Source organism: Trifolium pratense, linkage group LG7, assembly GCF_020283565.1.
Source record: "Trifolium pratense cultivar HEN17-A07 linkage group LG7, ARS_RC_1.1, whole genome shotgun sequence".
Classification (NCBI taxonomy): domain Eukaryota; kingdom Viridiplantae; phylum Streptophyta; class Magnoliopsida; order Fabales; family Fabaceae; genus Trifolium; species Trifolium pratense.
In genome coordinates, this window is record NC_060065.1 from 39813705 (window position 1) to 39830292 (window position 16588).

General features: G+C 32.8%; 2 protein-coding genes across 2 annotated transcripts; one reads left to right on the forward strand and one right to left on the reverse strand.

The window, feature by feature from the left end:
• Positions 1-3269: 3269 nt before the first annotated feature.
• On the forward strand, positions 3270-7285 carry LOC123898639 (F-box/FBD/LRR-repeat protein At4g26340-like). The gene is made up of 4 exons (XM_045949653.1): positions 3270-3895; positions 4539-4983; positions 6445-6597; positions 6832-7285. The coding sequence occupies exons 1-4, from the start codon at positions 3408-3410 to the stop codon at positions 7093-7095; spliced, it is 1350 nt and encodes a 449-aa protein (XP_045805609.1). The 5' UTR covers positions 3270-3407; the 3' UTR covers positions 7096-7285.
• Positions 7286-10647: 3362 nt separating this feature from the next.
• On the reverse strand, positions 10648-12746 carry LOC123896404 (F-box/FBD/LRR-repeat protein At4g26340-like). The gene is made up of 4 exons (XM_045946795.1): positions 12247-12746; positions 11646-12090; positions 11339-11491; positions 10648-11131 (listed from the first exon to the last, which is right to left on the reverse strand). The coding sequence occupies exons 1-4, from the start codon at positions 12744-12746 to the stop codon at positions 10871-10873; spliced, it is 1359 nt and encodes a 452-aa protein (XP_045802751.1). The 3' UTR covers positions 10648-10870.
• Between the last annotated feature and the right edge of the window lie 3842 nt (positions 12747-16588).

Genomic DNA, 16588 nt, shown 5'->3' on the forward strand with positions numbered 1-16588 from the left:
GTCTCTCACAATTTGAGAATGTATATAAGGTGATATTTGTAAATCAATTCACCAATTACCATTTAGATATTTTATGACTTTAATTGATGCATCAACTAAATGATTAGTCAACTTACAACCAGAAGTTTGTGAAATTGATTTGACAGAGAGCTCATTTTCAGAAAGTATTTGATAAGTATCATATGTAAATCAAAATTGATATTGAATATCTTGCAGCATATGCTAATTAAAAATATGGACCAGAAGATATATTCTTTAGACGTCTAAAGTTAAATGTGTGATTGATACTTATGAAATCATAACTTCAAAATTCTACTTTGGGAACATGAGATTATTTATATCGAGTTTTTTTTTTTTTTTTTTGCTTCGCATCAAGTCAATAAATTATTATATGAAAGTTCTCCCTTTAATTTGCAATTGAATTTAGGATTATAACCTAATATTTTTCATATTAGCATTTTTGGATGTGTTGGTATGTTCCAGTTGCTCCAATATAATGCACTAAGGTGAATTATTAAAGAATATTGGGAAAATATATTTAACATGAATCTCCATCTATTATATAGTATTTTGAGCTAAAAAAATTGGAGACTTATTTACAGCCCTGTAGGCTGATAATTAAGTGATGAATTAGTTTTCCCAATATTAGGGGGAGAGAATAAGCAGCTGGAAATATGAACCAGAAGTTCAAATGAATAATTTGAAATATATTATTATCTCATCTTGATCCTCATATAAAATAGTTTGAACTAGATGTTCAAAAGATAAATCATTTGCAAGGTTTATGAAAACAACTATCAGCTGCTAATGCTCAAATCAAAATGGATGTCAATGTTAGACAATTTTATATTGCAAATGAGTATTAACCACCCTAAAGCGTGGTAGGTCAGTCGGTTCCAAATATAAAAATCCTCAAATAAGAAAATGAGCTAAAAAGAAAGATACCCAAATGAGGATATGAAAAGAATATTTGACATAATTGATTTTTCAGTTCTAGAAGAACTTATCAGGTACCTGAAACTTATGAAAATATAGAGATCACGAAAAATTATGTCATGAATGGAATACGGTGGAACCGAAATGAAGTCAAAGTTGACGATATTTTATATACATAAAAGCGCTATATGTGGTATGAGAAAATGAGGATCACGAATCAAAGTCTATTGAGAATTATAGAAAACACATTGATTGGCCAAATGAAAATATGCAATTACTAAGTATTTAAAGTCACTTTGCAAAGTGAAAGATTTTTGGACCAAAGTCCATACATCCGAAGATGTAAAAATGATGAGGTACAAATCAATTTTTGTGTGAATAGAAAATGTTGAAATACAAATATTAAATGCTTGACTTTTTATTCAAGCATATTGGTAAAAGTTTACCATTGAATGAGAAGAGAAATATTCACCTGAAGTGAAATCAAAATCATTTTCTTACTTGATTAAGTTTAGTAACACGTGAAAGATTCAATTTATTTGAAAAACGTGTTACGATATATTTGTATGGCTCACTTATTATTGATGATTATATGAAACTCCTTGAAGGGTTTAATTTGCATGAGACATACAATCCAAACTATTGAAGAGATGATTTAATCAAAATAAAAGTCTCTTTGTGCATGCATAAAATCAAGATGCATGTTGTATAATATTTTGAAGAACATTTCCCAATTGAGGAATATGAGAATGACAACATTTGTCCATTTTTATGGAAAATAATTTGTTATTATTTTGACAGAACTCCTAAAGAGTTCCTGAAATCTATTGATTAAAGAAAAGTTTGAAATGAAATAAGTTTGTTTTGAATTGCAAACTTAGTATTTAGTTAATAAGTTTTATGTGTCAAGAAACTTATATATCAAAGTACTAAATAAATGTGATATGGAAAGATATAAGTTCTGCGTGATGTCACTTAATGTGAACAAAGATTATTCCACGTCTCAAGAGAATGACGAGTTACTTGAATTGGTCTTGAAGTACCATAATTTAATTAGTTCAATTGAGGACACTATTCCATGTTACAGATTTGCATGTAGTGGTATTTTATCATTGTCAATATCAACAAAATCAAAGATATTGGAACAAAGTTAAGTATATAATTTGTACCTTAGAGATACAACAATATCATCCAATTATGTGGAAGATTTAGCACTACATCAAGGAAGTTCGGAATGTGGTTTTGTTAAAGTTTATGATGCTACACATACAAGAAATTTGAAGAAAATAGTATCGCATCTACAACTAATTCAAAGAAGAGTATATTAAAGAAGAAGAAGAAGAATCAGAACTTTTACAAAGTCATTGTCAAGTAAAGCTTCTGATCAATTATATAGAAGATTAATCGTTCTTATTCGTCTTAGATATAATTGTCTTCATCATGAGGGGGAGATATAATTGTGTTCTGCACTCTTTTTCCCTTAACCATGGTTTTGTCCCATTGGGTTTTCCTGGTAAGGTTTTTAACGAGGCAGATTCAAACACAAAGGATGATGTACTCTTTTTCCTTCACTAGAATTTTTTCCCACTGGGTTTTTTTAGTAAAAGTTTTAATGAGGCATATCCTGGATGAACATCCAAGGGGGAGTGTTATGAATATTATTAGTGGATGTCCATATAGGTCCAACTCATGTAATTGGTCCACTATGTTTGCCTATATATTAATACCTTGTATCATTCTATTGTAACCCTAATCCTAATACAGACTATTGCTTCTCTCTCTTGCTCATCTTTATCACTCTTATTTACATAAGTTTATAACACTATACTATATATAAAGAGAATACAAATTTTTTATTTGAACTTTTCATAATACCAACAATATCCTTAATTTTTTTTAGCAACAATTTTTTTTTGATGCACAAATTTTTTTTATTAACTCACTATAACATAATACACATTTTTTTTAGTTTAATTTGTATGTACTATCGGTGTAAAGATTTTACACATGCATCATATGATATGTTGCCACATTATTTAATGAATGTGACATATCATGAGTTTTTAAACACAATACATGATGTGTTGATATATTATTGAACGCAGGTAAAACAAAAACTTAAACTATCGATGCATATAAATTAATTTTTTTTTTTACAACAAAAATGTTTTATTAACAAACTCACCATAATATAAAGCATATATTTTTTTAACGCGTTTGCCTAGTCCGCTAGTTTAAAATAATAATAAAAAAAAAGAATTGTTTTTTTTATTACAAAAAAATAAAAAATCAAATCAAACTTAAATTTAAAACCAAATCCTCTTCTATAAACCACAAGCACACGATATACAATGCAGGTTCTTGGATCTCCTTCAATTCATTAAATTGAGCATCTATCTGTTTTTTCCGCCGCCATTCATATGAATCGTGAAAACTGAAAAGGCAGATCAATCGCAAATTTTCACACAAAAATGGAAGACACAAAACGAGGAAAAGCAGATGAAGAAGAAAACGCAGACAGAATCAGCAATCTACCGGACTTTGTACTGAGCCACATCCTCTCATTCCTCCCTATCAAAACCGCCGTTTCCACAAGCCTTCTTTCTCCCAGATGGCGCCACATTTGGAAGAAACATCTCTCAGTTCTCGACTTCTCTGACGACTTTTTCCAACCGAACGACGACCGTTTAGAACTCTTCAAAACCTTAGCGGTTTTTGTAAACGGCGTCTTCACTCTCCGCAAACCTTGCGAAGTTCGTAAGATGCGTCTCTCATGTACCCATTCTCTCGTCGACCACAAGGTTTGTACCTATTCTGTCAATACGTGGGTCCACTCCGTCATTGGGCCCCACCTCAAGGAACTCGACCTCACTCTCTATTCCAACGACGACGACGACGGAGGATATTGCTTCGAGCCTCCCATCAGCCTCTCTGCTTGCATTAATATAGTTTCCCTCAGGCAAGCAAGAACGTTTCTTTTTTATTTTTATTTTTTGTTATTATTTCTGGCTGGGTATATTTATTTATTTATTTATTGAGTAAGTAGTCTCTGAAATTGTAGGATTGCATCAACCTAGTCTTCTGCACTAAAAATATTTGTAAATGATATCTGAAATTGGAAAATGTTAATCCTGTTTGTCTTTGTCAATGATATCTGAAACTGGAGAATGTCAATCCTGTTCGTTTCTATTAGTTGGATTGATTTATTTTTGAGCTTATGCAAATATAATTCATAAACCTGCTTAATAGTTTATGAAAAAACAACTTATGAAGATACGATTTTAGCTAATGATAACTTATGAATTAACATAAAAGCTTGTTTATTTGACATTTTTTGGACTACTATGACAGTAAGTGAATTTGATAATAGATTTTACAGTTGTAGAATTATTTTGGGATTATTATTGATAATGGGGAGGAGTGGACTAAAGAATTACTTGTTTCCTAGACTCCTAGCAAAATCTGCAGAGTGAGAGTTAAACATATGATTATGGTAATGCAGTCACCTTTGTTTGTGTAACAGAATGCAGCCACCTTTATTTTTTACTTGTTCTTAATAATATGATGTGACGCTAACATTTAACAATTAACATGTAGTTCAGTCTCAACGGTGCAGTATATTTTAACTTGAAACGAGCTAAGGCGATTCGTTTACCATCACTAAAGAAGCTACAACTTCACATCGGTTATGTGGAAGTGTCTCCCATGAATGCCCTCCTCTCTGGCTGTCCTAACCTAGAAACTCTCGATCTTTGCTTTTATGCTGAGGACAGCGGCGGTATAATTCGTGTGCCACCTTCATTGAAGTGGTTGAAAATCATCATTAACAATTCAGACGCCGGGGCTTCCCTTGAAATTGATGTGCCTGTTCTTGAGTACCTCTGCATTGCAAATATCACAATCACTGATGCCAACAATTTGCAAAACGTGGTGGAAGCGTCTGTTGATGTTTTTCCTTCCTCGGCTGCTTCTGCCTTCACTTTTCTCAAGGTCCTCAGCGCTCTCACTGGAATAAAACATCTAGTGTTGAGTCGTTCAACAACAAAGGTATAATTTTATTATCATGGTTTATAATATATAGCTATGATGTTAATAGCGGTGCTATAGCGCACTATAGCGGGATAGCCGTAGCGGCAGACCCCCTCCTCGCTATGCTACAGGTCTGCTTTCCGCTATTTAGAGAAGCGGAAATAGCGGCCGCTATTTGCAGGTGAATAGCATATTTCACTTATCAAATACTAGTACTTACTTGCACATATATACAAGTCTTATAATCCAATCACTCCGCATGATATTCATAATATCACGCTAACAATAATCCTTAGATAACAGTGTCAAAGATATGTACATATCACACATAGATAAGCTTTGTAATCACAACCTAAATTTAGTGATATGATTGGATATATAACAAAGACAAATATAGGTAATTATGGTACAATATTTTCATCACCCCCCCCCCCCCCTAAAGCTGGTGGATGCCCAATTTTCTTATTAGAGGCTAGATTTGCTTTCTACTGAGGGCTATAATGAATATGTCAGCGAGATGAGTCCCAGTAGGTACAAGTTTTGTTTTTCAGCCTATATCTAAATAAAATCATTCTGTATGGTACACACATCTTGGTTGGAAGTAGTAAAAGTTTAGAAGTCTCATCAATCCACGTACATAGTTTTGGATTATAAGTAACTCAAAAGATTGTTCTCAAATCCTTCAAATGAATTAAAAGGAAATCTTTAACCTTTCAAAATCCTTCTAATGAAAGTAAGTATGAAGGTAAAGCTTGAATTGGTGAATGGTCCTAGAACCACTGCCTGAAATAATAAGATCATCTAGAATGGATGAACTTTCTCTTCTTCTCTTCATTTTTGAATTTGGAATACTGCAATTGCACCCCCCACATTAAGTAACACTATGAGACGTGCTCATAATTTCTTGACTCATCCCAAAGTGTTTTAGTTTCCCTTAGAATGCAAACATGGTCATTCCTGCTGCTTGCACTTTGCCAATTTTGCTTTCAGTTGTTGAATTGAATCCTTGGACCATTCACATGCAAGTCACAGTTGAACGCAAAGTGGTTTTGATGATATCCATTACACAAGCATGGACTTAATCGTCTACCAGATCTCTGTTGCGTTCAAACCACACAGTGTGATGGAGATTTCTTGGCTAAATGGATCTTGACTCTTGTTTTTTGACTTATCAGTGTGAAGTTTCTCCATACTAAAATATAAGTGACTAATGTATTTCACTGATCAAATACGTTCACATGTATACAAGTCTTAGAATCAATCACTCCACACAATTCTCATAATATCACACTAACAACAATCCCAAGTTAGAAGCGTCAAAGATATAAACATATCATATATAGATCAGCTTTCTAACCATTGCATAATATATTTAGTGTTATGATTTTGATATAACAAAGAAATTATGGTATAGTATCGTCATTATTTAGTTTTATACTAGCTAACATGACATCATTACTGCTTGTTGTGTACAAACAGTGGCTACTGGGTGGCCCCACTGATCTACACTTTCCAGAATTTCGCCATTTACTTCATCTAGAGCTCATTCTTCCATGGTTCAACTCGTATTCTCTGCTGAGCCTGCTTCAGACATGCCATCTGCTTCAAGTTCTCATAATTCAAAACGACAAGGTTTGTTGACTTCTTAAGTTTGTTTAATTGAAGTTGGTAAACTTAACTTCATGTACACCCCTTAATAACTTTGTTGTGAAATTTATCCATCCAATGTTTTTATGAAATAAATTATAGAAAAGCCTCGCTTTTTGCATACTCCAAATAGTGACAAGGATGCATAACATTATTCATTACTATATCTATGATTGCATCTTATGTAAGTTGCATTGTTGTGTCTTTTGTTGCCGGCAGGATCAGTCACCCTTACCAATATGTGCTACACAACCAAGTGTTCCTAGTTGTCTTGTATCACACCTGGCCTCCATTGAATTAAAAGGATATCGAGGATTTCCAGATGAGTTGTTATTTGCTGAATATGTTTTGCAAAAAGGGCTTGTTTTGAAAACAATGATTATTGTTGATATATCGGTGGACCCAAACAAAAAGTTCGACACTCTTAGAAGATTATCTAATGTGCCAAGGGCCTCTGCAAATTGCCAACTTACATTTGACTAAGTTATATCTGCCTAAGGTGTGATTTCTCACTAAAACTACTTTGTTATTTGTTTATTACTGAATCATTTCAAAGGTGATTCAGATTGGGTTTGGTCTGCATAATTAGTTGTCCCTTGTATTTTCTTGCATGCACTTCATTTTCAACTCTATTTGGTGGAATGACATGATTCAATACCTCAAAGTTTCTGAATTTCTTTGATCTAGCTATTTTCCAATAAGGTATAATAATATTAATTAGGATATGCCCTCTCTACTAAAAGAATTATTCAAGTTTTGCCTCTGTAACCATGTTTGTTTTAGAATTTGAAGCTTAGCAAGAGAGGTTGAGATTTGCTAGACTCATATTATAACTATAACATTGAAAAAAATGATGATATTTACTTACCGGCTTTTTGAAATTGAACGAAAAACTTTTGAATTTCATGCCACTTAGTAAATCAAGTCAATGAATTTCCACTGTGTGAATTTGTTATTATTGCAACTAAATTTTTGTTTATTTCGGGGTATTAGTTAGTGTTAACTTTGATGGATTGGCAACATCTTTGTTTATCTAGGGGTATTAGTTAGTGCTAATTCCACAACCTTGTATTCATGGGTTTGATTTTCTAGACAATCTAAACTAACATAACACATTATCTCTTTTTTACAAATATGTTTTCCTGATTTATTGAAAAAAGAAGAAATTGGCAATCTCTTTGTAGCATTTGCATTCAATGTTACTGGTGCAATATTACCATCTGCAAAACAAGTAGAATTTTCATGTTACGTGGATCAGTTAACAGTTCCTTTCTCTACAAGTTTATCATTTCTAATATGAATATCAGTTGGGAAATTAAATTATATTTTTATATTTTTGTCATAAAAAATCTTTTAGTAAAGATACTCCCAGTACATTTTGTGAAAGCATATTTTGTTTGCATAAAAAGAGAAGTACTATGTAATTTAAAATTGTTAAATTTTTTTGCCCCCTCTTGAAATACAAAGTAATGCTTAGAATGCATTTTACGGTTTTGGAGAAATCTCCATAAAGTTCGTGTTTCCTCAAACCCGTCCCGATTCGCAACAAAACAACTTTGCATTAACATGAAAAGTAGAACCAATATAAATAGAAAAAACAACTTTGTTTAATACATAACTTAAAAATAAAAACAAACAATTGAATATAATTTAAGACTTTGTTTAAGAGTTTATAATTTAAGAGAGGTAAAATGTAATTAGATATACGCGGAGCGGGTTTGGGGACGGATTCGCGGTGGGTATCATTGTATCAATGTCCCCATTATCCGCTCCACCCCCGTATTTTAAATTAAGGGGAAACTCAAACCCAGTCAAATCGGTTTTTCCCCGTCAACATCGGGGAGGGACTGGACTGGTGGGTGCCCGCAGGTATAGGTTATATTGCCATGCCTGTAGAGGTGGTCATTGAAGTCGTTTAATTGCTTTTTCTTCAGATTTGTGTACTGAAAAAAATAATTAGCTGTTTTAAAATTTGGGTCATGCTAAACAGTGCCCCCAAATTTTCCTTAAAAGGGTCATGCTAAACAGTGCCCCCGGGGTTGGGCACTTGTTAAGCATACCAAATATAGAAACAAAAGATAAAATTAATATTGATAAAATAACTTTTTACATTTTCGATGCATTGAATGCACAAGTTCCGAGACAAAATTTCCATATTTATATGCTTAAACAGTGCCGGGGGCACTGTTTAGCATTTTCCTTAAAATTTTTGGAAACAAGAAAAAAACTCTTGTTTTCATTCAATAGGAAGTGGCAAACTTTTGCTTCTTTGATAGGGAAATTGTTGTATGTTATGTTTGTTAACAAATAATTCATCATATGCTACTGCCACATGTTCAACTTGCTTTAGTTTTGATTATTTGATAACTTTACAGCTTTCAATTATTAAATAATGCTAAATGAGATAATTTGAAAGCCTAATGTTGTTTGTTTGTTGAATTTGCTTGAATTAGTGACGGTAAATTTATGTAGCACAAAATAGCAGCGTAGATTAGACATGTAAGTTCTGCTTATTCAATCTCCGATGGGTTTTTTCTCGGTATAGTCGGCTTTTGATTCGCTCTCAAAAGAATTGAATGAAGTGCCCCCTTTACCTCTTTGTGAGGCAAAAATCTTTTCTAAGATTTGGGAGAGTCCGGCTCCTTCAAAAGTAATTGTTTTTTCATGGCAATTACTTTATGACCGTGTGACTACAAGGTCCAACCTCCTCATGAGAGGAGTTTTACCTCATCAAGAGGGGGTAAGTTGTGTGTGGTGTAATTGCCGCCTTGAAACATCAACACATTTGTTCCTTCAGGCGAAATCAGGAGTATTAGGGGAAGTTTATAGGTTTTTTTTTACCTTTGATCACATGAATTTGAAGCGAGGTTTTGATCACACGCATAAGGGGCTGTGCATGTGAACTCAGAATGAATGTGTATTTACATATATAGTTCATAGTCAATGAAAATATCAAGTTTTTCCAAACATTGATTAGGTCACAGACTCACAGTTATAGCCAAGATGGCTTGTTGGCCTTGGCCAAGTAAAATATTTCTTCCTAGTTTGGAATCTGTTTTGGTCTTTTGAGGAGAATAGATAAGATAATGAAACTCGGTAATTTTGTAGGGACAAAACTAATATATTTAAGCCTACAATTTAATTTTGAGTCATGTGGCTAACAAAGTTCATCTATATCGAATCAATTTGAGTATTAGTGTCCCTGGATGTGTAACTTAGTGGTAAAAGGGTCGAGACGCTGGACGTTTAATGTTTGATTCCTGTTGATAAGTGCTCGCATACTAGAAAGCGAGAGGTTTAATTTGGTCATTTTAGGGGGCCCAAAAAGCAAATCTCTATATAATATATTGGATAAATTTTTTGGTAGATGGATTGGATAGATAATGGATTATTTTGACATGTTAATGCAAATATTATGACATTTTGGTATATATTATGTCTATATATCATGTTAAACATATATAAGTTCAAACAAATGTCAAAATTTTGCGCATTAAAGACTAAGAACAAAATAAAAAATTTAGTAGGGATGAAAACAATGATTTATTTTACATGGACAAAAACCAAAACTCTATAAAAGTAAGTACTAAAAACATATTTTATCCTATATAATATAATATTAATAAGAGTTCTAGATTGAACAAGGAAATAGTGTTTTGTTGCAATTTAAACTAAAAAAGTTTACAAAATTATAAAATTACAAATTTCAAATTTTGATAACTTTGGGCCTTGATAAACAGTTGCCTCTTAACACAAGTGCTTTTCTGACCCCCCCTATTTCTTCTTTACCCCCCAAACTGACGTTTTTGCCCTTGGGGGTATCAAACCAGCTCGGTTTTTAAAAACCAAACCAGCATTGCAACATGCTCGGTTTTTAAAAACCAAACCAGCTCGGTTTTTAAAAACCAAACCAAACCAGCATTCATCAGTGCGGTATCTCAACATGAACCCGACAAACCATGGTTGTTCTATATAAAGATGTGGTTCGGTTTTTAAAAACCGAGCTGGTTTGATACCCCCCAAGGGCAAAAACGTCAGTTTGGGGGGTAAAGAAGAAATAGGGGGGGGGGGTCAGAAAAGCACTCATCTTCAATGAATACAAAGTTCAAATTAGAAGCAATCTCCCAACATTTGTAATAGATAGAGATTGTGAAGCATAGCTATCCCCCAACATCTGTCATAGAGTAGGTTTTTATTTTATTTTTACACAAGTCATATAGTGGTTATTAGTGAGAAATACACCTTATGGTGATACAGCTCAATCAAATGTAAGTTGACAAAGTCTAGAGGCCCTTGGAACATTGGATAATCTTCTGAGGATGTAGTACTTCAAAATGTCTACAGAAATATCAGCAATACTCATTTTATTCAAAACAAGTCCATTCTGCAAAATATACTCTGCAAATAACAGCTCATCTGGAAATCCTTCACAGCCTTTAAATTGGATATAGGTCAGATGTGATAAAATACAATTTGGAACAGTTGATTGTGCAGTCCATTCTGGTGAGGTTGATTCTTTCTGTCAAAGACACAATGGCACACCATAAATAAGATGCAATCAATGGTAATTAATCATATATAGTTAAGTATGCATAAAATGAGGCCTTGCGTAATCTATTTCATAAAAACGTTAAATTGATACATTGCACATGAAAGTTATTAAGTGGTGTACATGAAGTTAAATAAAATCAAACTTGAATCAAACGAACTTAAGAACTCAACAAACCTTATCGTTTTGAATTATAAGAACTTGAAGCATAGGACAAGCATGAAGTAGGCTCAATAGAGAGTTTTGGTTGAACCACGGAAGAATGAGCTCCAGGTGAAGTAAATGGCGGAATTCTGGGAAACGTAGATGAACAGGGTCACCTAGTAGCAACTGCAAGTAGTAATAATGTAATATTAGTTAGTAAAAAAATCAAGATGATTAGGTTGTGATAAAAAAAAATTTGGAAATATGTGTAGGCATTTGATTAGTGAAACACATAAGTCATCATCTAATATTATATATATAAAACCGAATAAAACTATACCTTTATTGTTGAAATACTCAAAGATAGATGTTTTATTCCAGAGAGATCATCGAAGAAGTTGACTAATATGTCAGCTAGATAACAACCATCAGAACAACGAAAAACATCAAGAGACGCTTTCACCACGTTTTGCAAGTTGCCAACATCACTGAATGTGTTAAGATCATCAAAACCAAGCGAATACAAATCCATTTCTAGACAAGAACAGCTGCTGATTTTCAACCTCTTTAATGTAGATGGCACACGGAGTTTATTATAGTTAAAACCAAAAAGACGAGTATCTAGAGTTTCTAGGATAGGACAGCCAACGAGGAAGCCATTCATTGTATGAATATCCACATTATTCATGTGGAGTTTCAAGTAATTAAGTGATGGTAAACAAATTTCCTCAGCAAACCGTGGGTCAATATATATTGACGACAACATTCCTGTTTCCCCAATGAGACTGTAATTCATTAAATAAAAAATATGTTAGTAAAATTATTATGTTGTCCCGTCCCATAACGCTGGAATATTTCTAGTTACTAGACTACTTGACAAAAAAAAATCATTATAATTATGTTAAGAATATTAAAATAACTAAAAGGGTTTGCTTGCTTGCCTGAGGGAAACGAGATTAGTACAAGTGAAGAGGGTGATTGGAGGTTCAAATTGATATTTCTGAATGGGATCGATTTCGAGGCTGAATTCCTTGAGGTGTGGTCCAATGACAGAGCAAACCCATGTGTCGATTGAACTGGTGCATGATTCGATGTTGTAAAGAGATTTAACACATGAGAGACTCATCTTTTCAATTGGGTAAGGCATACGAAGAGAGAACACCCTGTTTACAAAAACAGAAAAGTTTTGGAAGTGCTCGAATAGTTTGTTGTTTCTCCTTGCCTTTTCGAATAACGATTCGTCCCTGAAGTCGTCGGAGAAATCAAGAACGGAAACATGCTTCCAAATGTGGCGCCATCTGTTCCACAGAATGCTTGTTGCAACGGAGGTTTTGGTGGGGAGAAAAGAAAGGATATGGCTGAGCACACAGTCTGGTAGACTGCTGATTCTGTCTTCTTCTGCTACTATTCGTCGTCTTTTGGAGTTCGACTCAGCCGCCATGAATGAGCACAAAAAACAAGTAGTACAAGCTTTTTCAATCAAACTAGTATGAATGAGCACACAAAATTAGGAATTTCGGAAAAACAAAAACAAAGAAAGAGTGCTCAATTTGCTAGAAGGGGAGAACAAAATTGGGGATTTCAGAAAAAAAACAGAGAATGAATGTTCAATTTGCCAGAAGGAGATGATGAATAGAAAGAAGAGGATTTGGTTTTAAATTTATGTTTGATTTGTTTTTTTTTTTTTGACGAATTGATTTGTTTTACTACTCATTTTAAATAAACTTGGAACAAATCTTTAAGTTTGATTTGTTTTTTGGTCCACAAAAAAAAAAAAATGATTTGTTTTTGGTTAAAATTTGGAACAAATATTTCATGATTTGTGCGGGATCCGCATGACTAGTGACTAGGCTAAACTCTGATTTTGTATCCTTTAATTGTGAACTCTGATTATTTTTTTGGTAAGGTTTGTGAACTCTGATTTAAGCCACTAGGTTGCATGAGGTCCTGAGTTTGATCTTTTGTCCCATAAACTAAAAAAAATTGTGAACTCTGATTTTGTATTCTCTAGTTGTGAATTTTTCTCGATTGGTCTTGACTGCAGTCTCCCACTCATCCATTCAATATAAAAGAGAAAAATAAAATTAAATTCAAAATAGAAAATTCAAAATATATCTACTTCTAAACACACACAATATATATATATATATCAAATTTACTAATTTATTCTTATTAGTTTTAATAATGTTGTAAATTTTGCATTGAACAAAATAGAACAATTTATAGCATAGAAAAGGAAAAAAAAAACCAATAAAAAGATCATAGCAAGATTATTTATATTATACTAGCGGGCCAGGCAGACCCGTTCCGCGCATGCCTATGTCTAACTTATGTCCAAAAACAATATGCCTTATATTATGATGAGAGTTACTTTTCGCATCTCCGATACACTCAGGCACCCCCTGATAAACCCATTGTACCACTCTCGCTATGTGTATGACGAGCGTGTTAAATTGAAAAAACTTAAACACCGTTGCTCGCTACGTGTACAGCGAGTGTGCAAATTTTTCAAAAACTGAAAACATTTTTATGCTCACTACGTGTACAGCGAGTGTGTTAAATCGAAAAAATTTGAATACCGTTGCTCGCTTTCTGTGTAGCGAGTGTCTTAAATTCTACAAGAAAAATGCTATAGTGCACGACACACTTTTTCGTCACACGCGCACGACACATGCAATTCCAATTAATGTGGTAGTTTTCGTTTAAAATTTTGTTCATCAGTGGCATATCTCATGCCATGCATCTTTTATTTAATAAAAATTTCTTTTTTGGCCTTTAAACAAAGATCATGTGATTACTGTTATAAGCAAAAATTTATTTTTTAAGTTTATTGAAAAATTGATATATCAAATCATTGTGTTTTTAGCATATCAAACGCATCCAAAATATCTAATATTTATAACTCAATGACAAAAAAACAAATACAAATATCTAAGAAAGCGTAAGCGAATTGATCTACTAATTTTTTTAGGAGTTAAACTAGTACTCCCTTCAATCACCATTACAAATAAAATTTAATGTATATGATCTATAATATAGTCTAGTGTTATACATTTGTTTTCTTATAATAATAATGACTAAAAAGCTAAAATCATTGTCTAAAATAAAAAATAAAATAAATAGTAACAAAGAGATATACAAGGCGTCGTGCATGTCGTGCTTATGGCTTGTCGTGCCATGTAGCACTACTCATTGTAAGAATACTAATGAGTAAAAACGGTTCTATTCAAATACATATTTCCTATTACACTTTGCATTGAATACAAATTATTACAATTGAAAATCATTTATATTGCATTTAATACAAACATTTTATACATGATAGAAATTACAGAATTATTACAATCCCTTTATTCCGTAAATTGTTTGTTTCCTATTAGATTCCATTGAATTCAAACATAAATTATTTTTGTTTGATTTTTTAAAAATTTGATCAAATTTAATTCATTATTAATTTGCTTTTAACTGTATTCTTTAATTATACAATTTTCAATGGTATTAAAATGGCAATACTTCCACTACTCAATTTGTTCCCTTATCTTTAATTTAGTTCTCAATTTGGTCTCTTATCTTTTAAACGTCTCAATTTGGTCCCTTATATTTTAAAAGTCTCAATTTGGTCCCTTATTTTTTCTGCAGTTCTCAATTTGGTCCCTTAAAATTTTGGACACGCAGAAAAGATAAATGACCAAATTGAGATCTGCAGAAAAGATAAGGGACCAAATTGAAACTTTTAAAAAATAAGAGACCAAATTGAGACGTTTAAAAGACAAGGGACAAAATTGAGAACTAAATTAAAAATAAGGACCAACTGAATAATTTAACCTTAATTCTATGTGGTGTTTGATCAAAAGGTTACAGCTTCTTTTCTCCAATTTTATTTGGAAACATTCATAGCATTTTTTAGCAAATGATTTGAACTTTGAAGGTATTAAAACACAACGCTAAGTTTAATACAGTAGCTTCTTTGAGAAAGTTTTGCATAATTTTAATATTAATAGAAAATTTCTAGCCATGATTTTGAGTTTGAGGGAAGAGAATAAGCTGCCGGAAAAATTAACAGTCGCAGAGAAAGCGGTGGTGGCTCTGCGGCTCGAATTCGCAGCAGCGATTTCACTTTCAAAATCAGATCTGGACAGACAACATTTTCTTTCATCTTCTTCGCAGATCTTAGAGGAGGTAAGCTACACTGTCCTCATGGACGACGAGGGAAGATGAGTGGGCGGAAACGGTTGTTGAACAGTGAGAAGGAATTAAGATGAGTGAGAAGAAAACATAAGTTTTGCTTGCATACAACAACTCACTTAAACAATGTTTTAATCACAGCCACACATGTTTGATCAAATGGCTAAAAATCATTCTCACCATTCTTACATAAAATAACCATTCTCATAATAGATGCCCCTATATATATATATATATATATATATATATATATATATGAATGGTAAAGTTATATGAGAATGTGAAAATGAATCATGACCCTTAGATTATAATGAAGGAGTAAGATTAGAATTCATGTGACTTAAGTGAGTCATGTGATTGTCATGTGCCTTTATCATTGACAACTTTGTTCTTCTTCTTCCCATTGAGTCTCTCCAGCAGCTGTTCTGCTTTCCGACCGCCGCTTCTTCTCAGTTCCGGCGGCCTTCTGATTTTGAGTTTTTGATCTGTGTCATTTAAATTTGTTCATACGAACATGATGGAAAAAAATAAACATAGAAATCAAAATCAGATGGATAAATTACTCATTTAGTCCGTTATCTTTAATTTAGTTCTCAATTTGGTCCTTTATCTTTTAAACGTCTCAATTTGGTCCCTTATCTTTTAAAAGTCTCAAATTGGTCCCTTATCTTTTCTGCATATTTCAATTTGGTCCCTTATCTTTTATGTAGTTCTCAATTTGGTCCCTTAAAATTTTGGACACGCAGAAAAGATAAGGGATCAAATTGAGACCTGCAGAAAAGATAAGAGACCAAATTGAGACGTTTAAAAGATAAGGGACCAAATTGAGAACTAAATTAAAGATAAGAGATCAAATAAGTAATTTAGCCAAATAACAATAAACAAAGGGAAGGAATGAAATCTAAAATCTATTCATTGGTTATATTAAACCAAACACCCGAGCCTTTCTTTTGTTATTTTCAATTCACGTAATCTTTCTATTTTAAACGAGTGTTGCAACTGCATTTTCTTTAGATTTTTTTCTTTAACTTTTATGATAACCTAAAAATATTGAAAAGTCAATGCAAAAATGTTTGCACAAAAAATATAACTAGTGAC